General features: G+C 49.2%; 1 protein-coding gene across 1 annotated transcript; it reads right to left on the reverse strand.

Moving 5' to 3' along the window:
• Positions 1–5,524: 5,524 nt before the first annotated feature.
• On the reverse strand, positions 5,525–6,977 carry GSX2 (GS homeobox 2). Its single transcript, XM_015862153.2, has 2 exons — positions 6,367–6,977; positions 5,525–6,251 (listed from the first exon to the last, which is right to left on the reverse strand). The coding sequence occupies exons 1-2, from the start codon at positions 6,845–6,847 to the stop codon at positions 5,914–5,916; spliced, it is 819 nt and encodes a 272-aa protein (XP_015717639.1). The 5' UTR covers positions 6,848–6,977; the 3' UTR covers positions 5,525–5,913.
• Positions 6,978–16,420: the final 9,443 nt, after the last annotated feature.

The raw sequence follows: 16,420 nt of genomic DNA on the forward strand, positions 1-16,420 counted from the left end.
TCACAATTCACTCTCACAGGATTTCTCTCACAATGAAAAGCAGCACGTTCCCTTCTGTTTACCTGAGAGTGCCCTCAGGATGAGGAGCTCCAATACTGCAGTTCTCAGCCCAGCAGCATCCATGCAGACACCAAGCTCAACTCCTGGTAGGGCTGTATGGGGACGCATCTGTTCCCCTGTGCATGCTGATGGCATTTGCCACACTCCGAGCATTGAAATGATTTCCTCAGCCTTGTTCCTGAGTATTCAAAGAACAAGAAGCCACAAATCAAGACGTTTAAAGAACTCGGTGCCTGGTTTAGAAAAATCCAAAACTTGAGAGCTACTTTCTGTGCACTCAGTCACTTGCTCACATTTAATAGCAACCGTGAAAGGGGACAAAAAATGCTCTGACAACTTCGCTGCAATTTGACAACTCTCACTGAAAAGCCAGTGGGCTGAACTGCCACAGTCTATTACATCACATATTGCCTAAGCTCACTCAGTCTTGTGGTAATTACGGAAGATGAATCTGGCTGTGAAAATGGCTTTTTATCAGGAGGAAACCCGATGGCAAACACAACAAAATGCCTCCTGTCTTATGACCTTTCCTTAATGGCATGTTAATACAGTGATTTCTGAGATGCTATCTGTTACCTGTGAAAGACTGGTAGGTACTGATACCTGGGAAAAAAAGGAACTTCTGATTGCTCTCCATAACCTCATTACAGTCCCTTTAGAAGCACTGAGGTTTCTGCACAAGCGGAACTGACTTATGATCAGAGTTCACCTGTACTCACTGAAGTCACTCGTGTCTAAAAATTTCATGGTGTCTTTACTATAATTGTTAGCTTAATGAAAGCCAGTGCAGGATTCTTGTCTATTCATTCCACAATATGTATCACAGAATCACAGAATTATCAAGGTTGGAAAAGACCTAGAAGATCATCCAGTCCAACCATTACCAATACTTCCCAGCTAAATCATATCCCTCAACACAACATCCATGTATTATAGGCTAGGCTGAGTCTGCTGGGGAGCTGAACTACAGAACATCCCCCTTGCAGTACCTGGACTGGGGGTGGGGTTTTCCGAAGACACACAGAGTCTGAAGCTGTGACTGCTCCAATACTGTTCTGCAGGATGGAATAACAGTGACAGGTTAGTTAAGATCTAACTATACCGGTGAATAACTAGAGTAACAAACTTTTGTTTAAAGGTTTCTTAGCTCAAAGCAATCTCTGTCAACTGTACGTTGGCCAATTCTGGCCTATGCTTCACACTACTTGAGAAGGTCAGGAACACTTGTAGTATGAAAACATCTTTGATTTCCTCCGTTGTTGCCTTCTTCTACTTAGTGCTCCTGCCTTTGTGGACCTGTTGCTGGTGCAATACATAAGTTTTGGTTGGTGGATGTCAGTTACCTACAGCCGAGTAGGGCTGGGGCTGTGCCATCAGATATTCACCAAATAACAGAGGCAGGTACACACATCAGCCAACCCACTCAAACCCATACCAAACCCATATCTACGTTTCTTGTTGGTTTTGTTGTTGTTGTTGCGTTGTTGTTGGCTTTTTTTTCCACCGCCCCTTCGCATAATTAATATATTCGCGTTTCCTCCCACTCTCCCAATGGGCTACCAGCTGCAGCGCTCCTGAATAGCGAGCTTAATTGTTCTTTGTCATGCAGAGTACCTCCCTTTTCTATAGCAGGTTCCAAAGGGGCCCCAGCGGAGGTGGCAGCGGGCGGGAGGGCGGGCGGCCCCGCACCGTGCAGGTAGCGCCCGAAGGGGACCGATCCCACTCTAGGAGCCCCTTCGCTATCCCACACGGGGTGATACAAGCGGGACCCCGCGGGGGAGTTTCGTAGCGAAGATGGGCGATGGGGGCTGATGGCAGAGCCCGGGCTAGGAAGAGCTTGGCCGTTATAGGTTAATCATGTCCATAAACAGAGTGGAGTGTGGGCTGTGGATACTCACTGCGAATTACGCCTAATTATTGTTTAGATAGCAGGATTTGGATTGCGCTGCCTCTGCCCGCTGACCGGCACCTCTGCCTTCACAGCATCTCTCTCCCCCTCTTGTTTCTTGTTTTGACAGTTTGAATCCAGCTCTCTGCGACATAGAAAGCCAATAAAATTCTCATTTCATCGTTAATCTGATTCCTTCGCGGTGTGGGTTGTTACCCTCACACCTGCGTGGCAGGGTGTAATTCCATTAATAACAATAATAATAAAATCAACATATTCATTGCATGTCTTTTCCCCGATGGTATATTGTGAGCAGTGCGAGTTAAAAAGAGCCATTTATTCTCACCGTGAATGAGTCTGCCGGGAGCCGAAGACTTCACCTGCCTCCTCCGTCAATTAGGAATGTATCGAAAATTCTACCAGAAAACGAGTTAAATTAACCGTTGCCTAATTTCCTTGTGTCCCTCCTCCGTAATCCCCCCTTTTCAGCTTGCCCCAGAAATTACCACATGTTGCAAGGTTCAAATAGCGCCTAATGAAACAGTGACTAAATGGTTCGCTCAAACTCACAGCGAAGCCCTTTCGCTGTGCCTTCAAAGCCTGTGGGGCTGCAGCGGTCGGGGGTCCCTGTCTTAGGAAAGAAGAGGAGGGAGTGGGGGGAAAAAAAAATGAAAGAAAGAAAGAAAAAAGAAGAAATGGTCGGTTTTGGCAGAGAATCCTGCCCGGCCGCACAGCCCTCCCGCCCCGCCGCACACGGACGGGAGATTGGGACCGGTGGGGGCGTCTCGGGAGGCGCCCTGGGGACACGGGGACAGGGGGACGTGGGGAGCAGGGGGGTCGAGGACAGGAGGACGTGGGGACAAGTGGACACGAGGGACGGGGAGCGCCGGGGGTGTCCCAGAGCAGCGAGATGCTGAGCGCATGCGGTTTGCACTGAAGGACCCCAAATACTCGCTATTTTAGAGGTCTGGGGACGGAAAGCGAAGCGAGCCCCGGAGCAAGAAAATAAGCCCCGGGCGGAGTTTTGCCCCGCGGCGAGGGGCTGCGGTCACTGCCCGAAGCTGTCGCACCGACTTGTCATCTGCAGAAAGTCGGTGAATTCCCTGAAGGGAGCAGAGTCACTTCTGTGAAGCGGTGAGGCTAATACAAAGTCATCAAAGCACTATGGTTCTTGTCTTTAAGTGACAACCCCCTTTATGGGACTGCTTGAAATACGCCTCCCGCTTTTCAATGTCCCTCTATCCATCTTTGTCTGCTCTTCAGAAAAGCAGACAATATACAGCAAAGCCTGGCGAGCTCCCCACGCTCTGGCTTGGGCAGTGCCAACGTTAGCCTTGAAATTGTCACTCCTTCATTAATCTGCAAGCAGTTCTTTTGCCAGAGCGAACAGCACACGCTGCCGTTCCATTTGGGCTCGCCTTCGCCCGGGGGGCTGCTTCGGGCCATATCATTGCGCGGGGCTGTCACCTGCCGGAGGAGCGCTCTGTCCGCCCCCTCTGGCCCCGGAGAAGGGCGGCTACAGTTTTTCCTCCCTCTGGAGAAGGACCAGCTTTCCCCCCGCTGCGCTCTGCTCTGCCCAGTGCCCGTCGGATCGCCGCCCTCGGGGCCGCCCGTACTCGGGGCACCGGGACACGGCGGCGGCTGTCCCCGGTGGTGGTGCTGAGCCGAGCTGTGCCGGCTGTGTTTGTCGCTGAGCCTTCCTTCCTTAGCGGTTCCTAAAGAGTGGTTGATGGATTGCTCCCTCGGGAGCGCTAAATCCAGCCGCGTTTGCAGCGCCTCCAAACACCGCCATGACAAGTGCCGAAGTAGGAGGGCAGAGTTTGTTCGCTGAGGTTGCAACGAGGTTGGAATGGCACAGAATCATGGAAGGAAAAAGCTGCTATTTGGGTTCCGTCCCATGGCCCTTCAGGCAGCCCCACAGCTCCTGCACCCCCTCTGCTGCTGTCCCGGCCCTCGGGCTGCCCTAGCGGCGCTGTTTCCCCTTGTAACGACCTTTTAGGATGCGTCAGGTCACACCTATAGCTGTGTTCCTGAGTGGAAATGGGGAGGGCTTTTCTCACATCCGATGCTCACTTTGAAATCCAAACAAGTCTGGTGATGGCAGCAGCTGCCTCAGTGGCACAGCTTGCACACTGAGCCTAGGTCACCGTTTCTTTCCAGTCCCTGAATAGCACACATTACCATTCACACTGCAGGTAAGTGAATCTCCTTTCCTTTCCTTCTCATCTTTAAGAAACTACTAAATACTTCAAGGAAGTATTCCCACATCTCTGGTGCTGAACTTTAGAAGGAGACAGAAATACCCATTCATTCCCTGAGTTACTTCCACAGAGCTACACTAAGGACATACACACACACAGGCAGCATCCCTGCAGCTCCAAAGACAGCATCACCCCGATGCAGAAGGGTGCAATGCTCCTCAGGCCTGGAGCTCCGCACTGCTTTGGGACATTGGTGACATCACTGTGACTCCCACGGTGCTGATTTCTCCTCTCACAGCTTCCAGGTGGGAAAGGCTCAGGAGCCTGGAGTTCCTCTGTGAGGGAATCATAAGGGCTATGTGAGGACACAGTTGACTAGATTGTCTAAGTTTTTTTCCAGAGTTAATGTTACAGTTCTGTGACATAAGGGAATGGCATGGGCAGTGAAGGGAAGGCCTTTGGGGAAACAACGTGCCCCCACTTTTTCAGCTGGGTGCCAACCTCTGAGCAGCCCTCATCTGTGAAAGAGTGGAGTGAGGGTCTGCACTTAGCTCCCAATCCCAGTCTGGTTGCCATCCCTTCCCAGCAGGATCACAATGCTATTCCAGACCCTGAAGCAGGAACAGGCCATGAGCAGCCCATCCCTGGCCTTCTCCTCCTGCTCTCAGCAGCTACACCCGGCACTGAGCAGTTTCTGCTGAGCTGCATGAGGTCTTGTTCCTCTTTTTTCTGATTAGAAGCAAGGCAAGCACTTGGAACTGGAGCTTTGAGCTGAACTTCTGAGGTTAAGGATCAAGAACGGAAAGTGTCCAGGGTATTTTCCTAAAGGCTGTACACTGGATTCAGGGGCTTAAGTCAGAAGCATGGATGGAGTCAGCTGAAAACCCACACTGGGAAAGGTGTGAGTGGGGAACAGCACAGTGGGATCTCCGATTGTCACCACCCAGCTCAGCACGGGATAAAAGTAGCGAGGTCGCTGTGTGCACGCAGCCCCTTCGGGAAGGCAGAAACAGAGTGTCCCGGAGCACAGCCCCGCGCCGGCACTGGTGGCCTCGGGACAGACAGACAGCGGCAGCCGTCTGTGCCCATTCCCGTCCCCGTTCCCTTCCCCGACGGCAGAGAGCTGTGGTCGGTCTCGGGCCGGGCTTTCCCGGCCTCGTTCATATACCCGGCTCCACCTCGCTGCCGGAGCCCCCACCCCGCACCTCCTGAGCCGTGGGTAGCGAAGAGCCTCTCGGCTGCTGGCTGCGGAGCTCAGCAGGGTTGTAGCGGAGTTAGGGCACACGGAGCAACGCTGTCCCGGCTGCTACTGTGCCTTCTCTAGGGCAAAAGAAGTTAAACAAAAATAAAAGAAGAAGAAGAAATTCTCATCCGATCTCATTTATTTAAATAAATATAAATAGAACTTTTATATAAAACTATTCACAAACAAACCGACGGCCCGAACCCAAGCGACTGGTGCTTTATTGCTTTCCTTATTCACTTTCAGAAAGTACGTCCAGGAGGTTCTCAGCCTACGAGTTCTTTCAGGTTTTAAAGTCTCGGCTTTCGGGCCGAAATACTTGGGGTGGGTTTTCCTTCCTTCAAACCGCTCTGGCGAGAGGCGGGGAGGATCTCCTGGCCGGGTCCGCGCCCCGAACTGGGCAAGGCAGGTGCCCGTCCCAGGGTCCGTGCACAGCGCCGTGGCTGAGCTCCCACCGCTGAGCACACCGACAGCCTCTGCCCGCAGGCTCCGACGGCGGTGCCCGAAGTGTCCCTGCCGGTTCAGAGAGGGGAGATCTCCTCCTCGGTGGCCGAGGATGGGGAAAGGGACTCTTCGTCCTCCGACCTGGGGAAGTGGCCCTGGCCCGTGCCGCACTTGCAGCCGCCGTGAGAGCTCCGCGGGGCGCCTTTGCCCTCCTTCTTGTGCTTGACGCGGCGGTTCTGGAACCAGATCTTCACCTGCTTCTCGGAGAGGTTCAGGTACGTGGCTATCTCGATGCGGCGCAGCCGGGACAGGTACATGTTGGACGAAAACTCCCTCTCCAGCTCCAGGAGCTGCGTGCTGGTGAACGCCGTCCGCATCCTCTTCCCGTTCTGGATCTGACTGGAATCGGACCCTCCTTGGGAGGCAAGCGACAAGTTAAACGGGGCGGGGGAAAGGAGAAAAAGAAGAGAAGGACAACCGAGGAAGGAAACCCGCCTCAGCCTCCCCGTGCCCCGGTCGCGGGCTCCTACCCATGCCGAGGCAGTGGAACCTCCGCGGGTCGCTGACGCTGTAGGCGGTGGCCGCGCAGGCGGGGGGGTGATGCGGCGGGTGTCCCAGGGCGGCGGCGGGCACGGCGGGCGGCGGGGGCTGCGGAGGGGGGGCGGCGGGGCTGCCCCGCGGGCAGCACTGGGCCTCGCCGGCGGCGGCGGCTGCAGCAGGGGGAAACTGGCCCTTGAGCAGCGGGATGGCCCCGCCGCCGCCGCCGCCGCCGCCGCCGCCCCCCCCGCGGGAGGAGTGCAGGTGCGAGGTGACACAGAGCGGGCAGACGCAGAAGGACCCGCTCTTGCGGGACGGACATCCCGGGCCCGCCACCGACATGACGAGGGGGGACGGCACGCCGAGGGGGATGAAGAAGTCCTGGCCGTGATGATGGTGGTGCTCGGGCAGGGACGGCAGCGGCCTCGAGGAGTCCTTGATGATTAAGGAGTCCACATAGAAGGAGCGCGACATCGCGGCGGGCTGCGCTGCTGCCGACCGGGCTGCCGCTGAAGTCCTGGCGAGGCGAGAAGGTGCTTATGTTGGAGAGGCGAACAAAAGGGTCCCCGGAGAGGGCTGGTCTTAAAGTCCCCCCGCCTGGATCCCCTGCGCTAGGGGTTTTATATCAACTATTTAAACACGTGATGGCTGAAAGCCTCTCGGACCTAAATCTGCCCAGCTTCTCAGGCCGCCGGGAGAGGCGGCGAGAGGAGGGGGAGGGGAGGGGAGCGGGGAGGGGAACGGAGCGGGGAGGGGGGCACCAAGTGTGCACTGGTGCTTTTTTGCTGCCCGATGGCTTCAGTCTTTGCCTTCGTGCCAGACGAACTGTGAGAGCGTGGGAGCGGGGGAGGGGGCTGTGGCCCCGCACCCGTCCAGCAGCAGATCGGAGGGGAGATAAACTTGCGTGAAACCGTGCGCTGGGATCTGCTCGGAAAGCACCTCTGCATCCCGCACGGAGGGAGAGGGGGAAGAGGAGGAGAGGGGAGAGCCGGAGTCGCGTAGGGAGAATAAGGCAGCACTGCCCTAGAGGCCGGGGCTCCCCCTCGGCACCGGGAGGCCGCTTCCGAGCGGAGAAACCCGGGTCGCCGCTGTGGATATGGGTAGGGAATTAGGGATGGGGTGAACCTATGTGCGTCCATAAGCACTTCTGCTGACAGGGTTTGGGGTTGGTTGTTATTGTTGTTGCTATTACTATTATTATTTCGCCCTTCTCACCCCATTCGAAGCTGTCTCCAAATTAGCACTGAGCGCGGTGGACAAAGCCTTCCCCACCGGGACACGTCTCGACCCAGTGCTACCACAACGGCACTGCCCCACTAAGTGCCCGGCCTCGACGGGACCGGCGCTCAGCGCTGCTAAGAGGCGGCCGTGCCGGGGCCGCTTTGATGTGCACCAAGTGTGCTGAAGCAATCATTCAAAGTAAAATTGGATAAACAGCTAAATACGGTCGGTGGCTCCCGAGCATTTCAGATTGCATTAAAGAGCCGAGGTATTTGCGGCATATTACGCGATTTTCCAATGACCTGTTTTATGGGAGTTTAAGAAGAGTCCTCGGTGGAGGAAGGGAGATCGCACTCCTGTTGGGCAGATGCGAGGCGGCATGTGGAAGCGGCAAAGCATCCCGCTCCGCTCGGCTGGCGGAGGGGAGCGACGACTGTGCTGTAAGGCGGAAAATGCAAAGCAAGGCCGATCGCCGGACCGCTGCCCGGGAGGAATCGGCAGCCTTCACGCCTTTAGAAGTGGTTGGCGTGCTCAGAGCAGGGACACGGACATCCCCCGTACTCCTTTGCTGTTTAAACCCCCAAAAAACACCACCCACAGCACCAATACAGCTGCCCACCCTCCGATCGGGGTGGTTCTCCCTCGGGCTAGGTCTCAGCGCTTTGCCCCAGCCCCGTCACAGAGGACACGGGCGGCCCTGGCTCCCCTCGACGGCCGCTATGCCGCTGAGTTTTAGGGACGCTCCGCAGCCTCGAACCGAGGATTTATGGATGGCAATTAACGTTTTATGAATTGCAGCTGAGGCTGGTTATGGAGCTATTTGAATGTGATTAGAATTCAATTAGAAAGTGTTTACCGGCCGGCGGGGCTCCGGAGTGTAAACAGACAGCTATTCCAGCAATGCGCTAATCCTGCGTCTTGTGACAACAATTAGGGACCGGCGGCTTTCGGCGGGTCAGCTCCGACCTCACCTAGATCTCCCCAAACCGCTGCCGTGGTTTCGGGGCGGCCGGAGCCCTTCCCGAGACTCAGTAGTTACGGTCTAAGGATGAACGCAGTGGGCTTGCTCGGCTATCTCCGGTTAAAATGCAGTTTTGTCTTTTCTGACGTTGTTTTTTTTTCTCTCTTCCCCCCCCTCCCCCTTCCCCTTTCCCCCTTTTTCTTATAGGAGAAGCTACTTAAAAAGAAGTCCGGTGTGCATGGAAAACCTCAGTGTGCAGCGATGGAGCAGGGCTGGGGGTTGGGGTGGGGGCTGCTGTAAGCGGGGCGGACAGCGAGAGTCGGATCAAAGTTGCGATTTCTAATTGTTATAATAAACCAAGCGCGGTGATAAAAGAAAGGAGGGGGAAAAAATAGCACAAAGCAAATCTCAGCCCTGAAAGCAAAAAAAGAAGTCATTTGAGAGCAGAGATATCCCAAACCAGGCGGAATGATGTAAGGCGTGCGCCCACATCACATCGGCCTCGTTACGATTTTATTTTTCAATAATTCTGTCCGATAAAATTTCATTGTCCATTAAGTAATCCCCGAAATGAGAGCTCTTATGAGCCTATAATGAGCTCTAATTGCTACGACTGGGAGAGCCACGTGGAAGGATTTAGAAGGTATTAAGCGGTTGGGTACAGAGCACAGGCTGTTACCTAGCCATTACTTTCATAATTCAAGGAGAAAATTAGTCCTTTTAAGGGAAAATCCTTTGATTCCCTTCATTCTGCTCGGGGTGACAGAGTATAGCTTTGTCTGCCTTTAGTTCAAGGCAGTGTAACAAATGAGAATGTAACGAAATTGCCCCCTTTTGAAAGTGGAGCAGTTCAAAAAGAACATCAGAGCCGCTCCCCCGGCCCGCGGAGCGCAGCGCTGGGCGCAGGTCCCTCCTTTCTCCCAGATGTCTCCAACACCTTTATGTCGGGGAGATTCACGGCTTATGCGACAAAAGCGGCTCTCTCCCCTCCCTCCCCCAGCCCCGGCTGCAGAGAGGCACTGCCCGCCCGGTGCAAAACCGGCAGAGAGCCGCACCTCGGGGCCGCGGTTTGAGGAGCAAAAAGGGGGAAAAGAAAACGTTTGCGGGGCTGCCGAGGGGGCGAAAGTGACCCGAAGAGGGATCTGGGCGGCCGCAGCCCCCTCCCCAATAAATCCCCGTGTGGCCGCCGGCTCTTACGCAGGGAGAGCGCTTCTTCCCCGGTCTAACATCAATTTGGTATCAGCTCCCAAAGCCATCTCGGAGCGGGGCTGTGTGAAGGGAGAGCAGGCAAAAAAAGACAGGACTTGCCCACAGCTCCCATTAATGAGGTCATTATAAAAGCGTGAACAAGTCTATTAATGTTTTGTTGAAAGCGCATCGTTAACTTGTATCCATCCTTTTCTGAGAGTGGCATTGTGATATTGCTGTCTGTGGCACATCTTACCCGATATAGCCCGAGATTTCTCCATTATCTGTAACCAAGCAACACTTTCTGAATACCAAAAATTGAAAAGAACCGCTTAGTCTTCAAGAAAGTCCTCAATAATAGTGGAAAAGAACAAAGATCCAGGAGACAACAAAATGCCACAGGGGTGACTTTTCATGAGCAATTATCTCTCATTAATCAGAAGAACAGCTGCAATATTAATTTTCCTTCTTTCTTCCTCTCTTTTCACACTCCCCAACATTTGAATAATCATAAATTTTGATTTCATGGAGCGGCAGCATTGCCAGCGGCTTCGAGACACAAACCACCTACACGGGGAGGACGCTTTGCAAACGGCCCCCCCCTTTTTTTAAGGCTGCCAAAGAATAAAGTGGAGAAAAGAAAAGAGAGAAAAACTCGGGGCCGGGCCGCTTTCTCCTTTCCCCTCAGCCGTCGAGGCCCGGCCCCGCCGCCCCGCAGCCCCACGGCGGCGGGCGGGGACGGAGCGGTCGGAGCGCAGCGCAGCTCCAGACGTGGGAGTTTCGACAACTTCGCTGGCCATTTAACTTCCAAACATGAAGCCAAGCGTTGTAGATCTGTCCAAAGAGACAATCTTGGGGCGTAACATGCATTGTGAGACATCAAAAGGCCCTGGCGTTATATGCACTGAGGAGTGCATTCAGCAAGAAGGGTGCAATGCCTCTCCTTTCAGGGCTCGGGAGCTGATTGTTTAACGAGCGATGTCGCCGAGGCCAGAAAACCGCACTCTTTCCAAAGAGAGGGGTGTAACATTGAAAACTCCCCCCTTTATTTTTGAGGGTTTCAAAGGATCTCAGGGACAGGAGGCGGTAACTGGGAGAAACCGCACTTGGGGTCGGGAGCGCACCAGGCTGAGACCCCTCAAACTCAGCCCCACCTCCAGGCGCTCGCATGTCCCCGCCTGGCCCCGGGGAGCAACCCATAGAGCAGAGGCAGCTCGTTTTCCCCTTTGCCCCACAGATGCGGCCCTGGCCTGCTCTTCCAGTGCCCTTCCCTTCTCTGCCTGCAGGGTTAAATTTCTTTAACTTAATGATCTTTTTCTCCCGCTGTTTCTTCTTCTTATTATTATTGTTAATAGTAGTAGTAACCTTCATTAAATACTTAAAGGGAGCTTATAAAAAAAGATGAAGACCAACTTTTTACATGGTCTGATAGTGATAGGACAAGATAGTTTTAAACTAAAAGAGGGAAAAGTTAAATTAGATGTTAGGAGGAAATTCTTTACTCAGAGGGTGCTGTGGCTGCCCCTCCCTGGAGGCATTCAAGGCCAGGCTGGATGGGGCACTGGGCAATATGACCTGCTGGGTAGCAGCCCCATCCACGATAGGCAGATGGAACTGGGTGAGTTTAAGTTCCTTCTAACCCAGGCCATTTTATGAGTCTACAGTTCTGTGATTCTTGGCTTAGACTTGTGAGGCTTTGCCATGTCCTTAACTACATGGGGCAACACCGGGCCAGACTTCAGTCTGAGTCCTAGTTTCAGGAAGGACCTTTATTTAGAGCTCTTGCAGCTAAAATTGTTACCTGCCACAGATGACTGAACACAGCATCCATGACCGGAATTGGTTTTTACACTGACGTATCACAAAGTAACACAGGAGTGCTACAATTTATTATGATAGGGACAAAGAATACAAGCTTCTATTCTTTTGTCAATTATCCTATTTCATTTCTGTTCTTGAAATTACACCCTCAAGCATTTAAACCCTTGGAAGTCATGCTTAGGTTGAAGCGTTCTGTTTGGGAGTGACAAAAAAGTGGTCTTTTGAATTTTCTACCAGAGGTAATGCTACTTTTCTTAGATAGACAGGCAGGAATGAACATTAAGCATGGATTGTGAGGAAAAATTGAGGTAATAAAACTTACTATGGTAATGCAGGATCTGCCTTTCCACAGACTGAATATTGTATGAATATTGAGTTCAACTCATCCACACTGAACAAATCAAATGGTGTTCATTTTTTATGTTTATTTTTAGTTTTGGTGTTCTTCTGGAATACAAATGTGGATGAGGGGTAGTTCAAGAACTGCAAAGCAATGGAGGAATTTCCTAGAGGAGATATGGTGCTACCCCTGCAGGCACAGAATATACAGGGGAACACAACAAACAATGGATGTCCTTGAATGCTACTCTCAGAGACAGCTGAATTAGTTGTAATTCTTGCTGTGACCAGTAGGACTACTGCATTCACAACAGAGTATAAAACTACTCACATTCATAGTCTTGGCTATACTTTTTGCTTTACATTACTCATTATAAGGAAAAGTCAGAATCTGTGGAGGGTGGTACATTGTACTGGAATGAAGGGGTGAAATGATAGAGAAGTAAAGAGATAGAAGTGCAATTACAAAGCAAATGTAACCACTGGCACATTAATCCAAGGTTATGAAACATCAGTGTGGCATGGCCAAATGATGAGTGAATGCAATTACACAGCATAAGCAGCAGTATAATTCCACTGAAGTCACTGCATGGGAAAACCTTGTCTGTCGGAGGGTAGAGCTTTGGATGCCCATATTCAGGAAGGACTAAATGAGAACAAGTCTAGAGAATAGCATGAGGAGTATGAGTGGAATGTGAACCCTCAAGATGCACAGAGAATGGATTATTTAGGAAAATGAAGGCTTGGAGTAGGTGTGCTTTTTGCATACCTCAGGGAAGTATGTACTCATGAGGGAGAAGAACTGTTCCATCTAAAGAAGTTTGAAAAAGGAACAAAAACGTGTGTTACATGAAGCAGAGTCTTAGTAAAGTACGGGCTAGAGGCACTCAGCCTCTCACTGCAAGGAAAAATGGGCCTTCTTACAGAAGCACACAATATGAGTGTGTGGAAATGGAACCCAAATTCAGATTTTTATTAAAACAATATGAGGAATTTTTGCACAGCTTGTCTCTTTTTATTTATGACAAATATATTTTCCAAGCTTGTATTCAAAGCTTTCTCTTTGAAAAACCCTAGAAACAAAGGATTTTCTGAAAATGGAAGATTTTCCATAGGTATACTAGCTCAAAGACTCAAAGACTGTTTATTCTGCTACAGAATTGAGGTGACACTGAAACCTAATGGAAAAACATTCAATAGCAGAAGTTTATGAGATTCAGAGCTCTGCTTTAGTGGTAAGAAAAGAGACTGAAATGGAAAAATATACAGTGTGAAGCTTCTAAAAAAGAAAGAAGTACTAGAACCTAAACCATAGAAGGGAAATTGGAAGAATTACCCAACTTCTATTGTAAAGCATGAGAGATGAGAATAACTTGCAACTCGAAAAGTGTTTTCCTTTCAGAGCAAGAGAGATATTGGAAAAATAATTGCCTGTCTTTGCGATCCTGTTCTTTCTTTGGCTCCAGTTCATTTTTGGCTGCTGGTAGCCTTGCGCTGGCCATCAAACTTGTTGTAGCAGATACATACTTCCTTGATGAATGTTTGAAAGAGTGAAGGACTGTCCATGTGATTCAAAGGCAGTTTTAATCAGATTTGTAAATCTTGGTATGACACTGAAACAGAGTTGTTTTCTGTCTCCAAAGAGAGGAGAGTAACAATTCCAGCCTGCAGTAGAGAATAAAAAAATAGTAATACTGGTCACTTTGTACTCAATGGACAACTTTTACCAGAATCTACCTGAGGGCAGAATAGCCTGTAGAAATTCTTAACCACAAAGGAATGGGGAAGCTGCATTAGGGTTCCTTTGCATTAACAGTTTTTAAAGTTCAATTGATCAGATTCAACGGACTTTGCAATTCTGAAAAGATCACTTGTGAAGCAATTCCTAGAACAAGAGCATCTATTTTTTTTCTTCTTGGTTTTAGAGCGATTATTGGTCAAGACTGATACTATCATAGAGAAAAAAATATTTCCTTGGAAGCACAAAAGACACTATTCAAAGATGATCAGAAATAAAGTTGTCCTATCTGAAACAGAAATGCTAGGAATATGTCTTTGCTTGTGTGCAGAAGGTATGAACATGTTAGTATATCCAAATATCAGTGAACGTTAAAGTGCTTACAGAAAATTGTTATTCATGTTTTGAGGACTTTACATGAAAGCCATCCTTCCTTATTCTCTTTAGATCAACATTTGTCACAGTAATTAATGAGGAAGTAATTATAATGTAATTTGTCAGAATAATCTGACAGGCAAAGAATTATGTTCTCAATCCTAAAAGAATACGCAGTTCTAGTTTTCCGACTGATTGGGTAGATGTGGGTGGCATAGCAGAAGGTATTTGCCCTTAAGCAGGATAAAAATGTTGGCACTTTCTATTCTCAAGCAAAAATGGGCAGAGTCATTGTCTAACTCTCTTAAATATGTCATAATAATGCATTTCATCTTAACAGATTAGTAAATCTGATATTTGAATCTTCATATAAAAGTTATTTCATGGTATAGTGAAGATTTACAGCTCACTTGCAGTAGTTAGGTAGTCATCGCTATTTATTGTAGCCAGACTCTGCTCCTTTATATGGTGAGTAAACAACTTAGGCATTCAGCCATGTGTACTAAGAGAAAAATACTGTCCTTGAAATAAACACAAGCTGTCAGGTGAGGCTTTAATGGAGGTAAAACCAGTAAAACTAGGTAAAATAAAGATGATGTTCAATGGGATATGAGTAATCACATCATTAACAGCTAGAAAATCCTCAAGTTTGTCTTTGCCTTTTCTGGTCCTTTTAAAGCTGCACCTTTACTCAAATAACAGCATCTGCATCTCTAACAGCACAGAGAATCTGGCCCTCAGTAATCCTTGGAACTTGTTTTCAACAGTGCCAACAATACTCTTCTATAAGGTGATCTTCAGAAGAAAAGTCAGGTACTGCACATTTGCCATTTGTGCATCTTAAGGACCTTCATCTTACTGGTCTGTTTGTACTTCTAAATGGATTTGCTGTTTGTATTCAGCAGACTTCACACTTCTGTACCTGCAGTGTGAAAATATGCCATCAGTTTCAGTGCTATATCCATCTCACCAAATGACAAATGAAGACTTTGTGTTTTTTTTCTGCTTGACTGATGTGATTGTTATCAATAAATACATTAAAAAATAAATAACCAAGAAGTATAGCATCAGATTTTCCTATTGATGGGAAGGGGTGAAACATGACCACATATATTTCCTACATCAGCAGGTTCTACTGAAGATTAAAAAAATAAAAGAAGTCATGTCTAAAAATATTCAAGAACTTATCTTGGCTGCCGGTTATGTGGAATATAAGGAAGTCTTTAACTTTAGAGTATTCCAAATTCTTTTTGGATTAGCAAATTCTGCCTTCAATAATGTGTTGTCATGTATTTCTTGAAGGAGCAGAAACATTCAGCTGCACCTCTCCAGTTTTAGCAGACTTGAAACTGCAAGAACCCTATTATTCACTTTGATATATGTAGGCTGCACCAAAAGTAAAGCTTTCATAATGTAACACAAATCTGATTCTCATTTTGTTTTGTTGAAACTCCAGAGGTCAAGGTGACTGATACCATAGTCCTACATTGTCAGTCAGGTTTGTGGATAGCAATGAGACAGAGGAGCCAACTCAGAGAGGAGAGGCTGTGTGGCAAGGGAAAGGCTCGTGTGAGAGGTGGTCTATATAATAAGTACAGCACGAAATGAAGTGAACATCTTCAGAAGTCTGCTACAGTCCTACGGCTTTTCTCAACTCCCTGTGTAGCATCAAGTGCTGTATATTATGGTCCACTATTTCTACCTTATCTCTGACTTCATGCCCTGTCCTCCTCTGCTTGCTCTCTTCCCTTGCTATCGCCATCCACCTTTGTTTTTCCTCTTACTACCTCTTTTCCCTTAATTAATCAGAGAAAGTAAAAGAGAAGTTGTTCTTGTCAGCTTTGCTTTGCTGTTTAGTGGTAGGAGTTCAAAGAACAAGGTTACCACTGCACCCGCTGCTCTTTCTTTGATTTTTCACTTTTGAGTGGGAGTTTCCTTCAGGAGCTGAACACCACACTAATTAACAAAGGAAAAGACAGGGAGAAACAAGCCAGCGTGTATGGCAGCAATGAGGCAAATGAAACAGAGATGTTAGGGAAACAGAGGGAGGGATAAATGGCAAAGGGGAAAGTGGGAAAGAAGCACAGAACCAGGAGAGGAGCAAGCAGTAAAGAAAGGAGAGGGAAATAAATATATCAGGCAGAAAAAGATGAAGAGAGGGAGCTGGTATAATGAGCTGCCAATAAATAAATAAATAAAGGGGGAAAAAATAGCAGCAACAGTTAAGAAGCCCCTTAGATTGCAGTATGTGGCTCTTACAGGGCAGCTCTTGAGGGCAGTTCGTACTTTGGTCAAACTGATTTGTGTGTGGCACCAGTTCCATCCCACTGAACAGGCAGGTGCAGAAAACAAATTAATGGGGCAGGGAAATCCTGCTTGAAACAACAGCAAAGCACTTCTCAAG

Source organism: Coturnix japonica, chromosome 4 (genome assembly GCF_001577835.2).
Source record: "Coturnix japonica isolate 7356 chromosome 4, Coturnix japonica 2.1, whole genome shotgun sequence".
Classification (NCBI taxonomy): Eukaryota; Metazoa; Chordata; class Aves; order Galliformes; family Phasianidae; genus Coturnix; species Coturnix japonica.

Excerpts from the sequence above, each read along its gene's own strand:
- GSX2 (XM_015862153.2), bottom strand. The coding sequence starts at position 6,847 with ATGTCGCGCTCCTTCTATGTGGACTCCTTAATCATCAAGGACTCCTCG. Across the intron at positions 6,252-6,366 it reads GTTCCACTGCCTCGGCATGG|GAGGGTCCGATTCCAGTCAG; the intron begins GTAGGAGCCCGC and ends TTGCCTCCCAAG.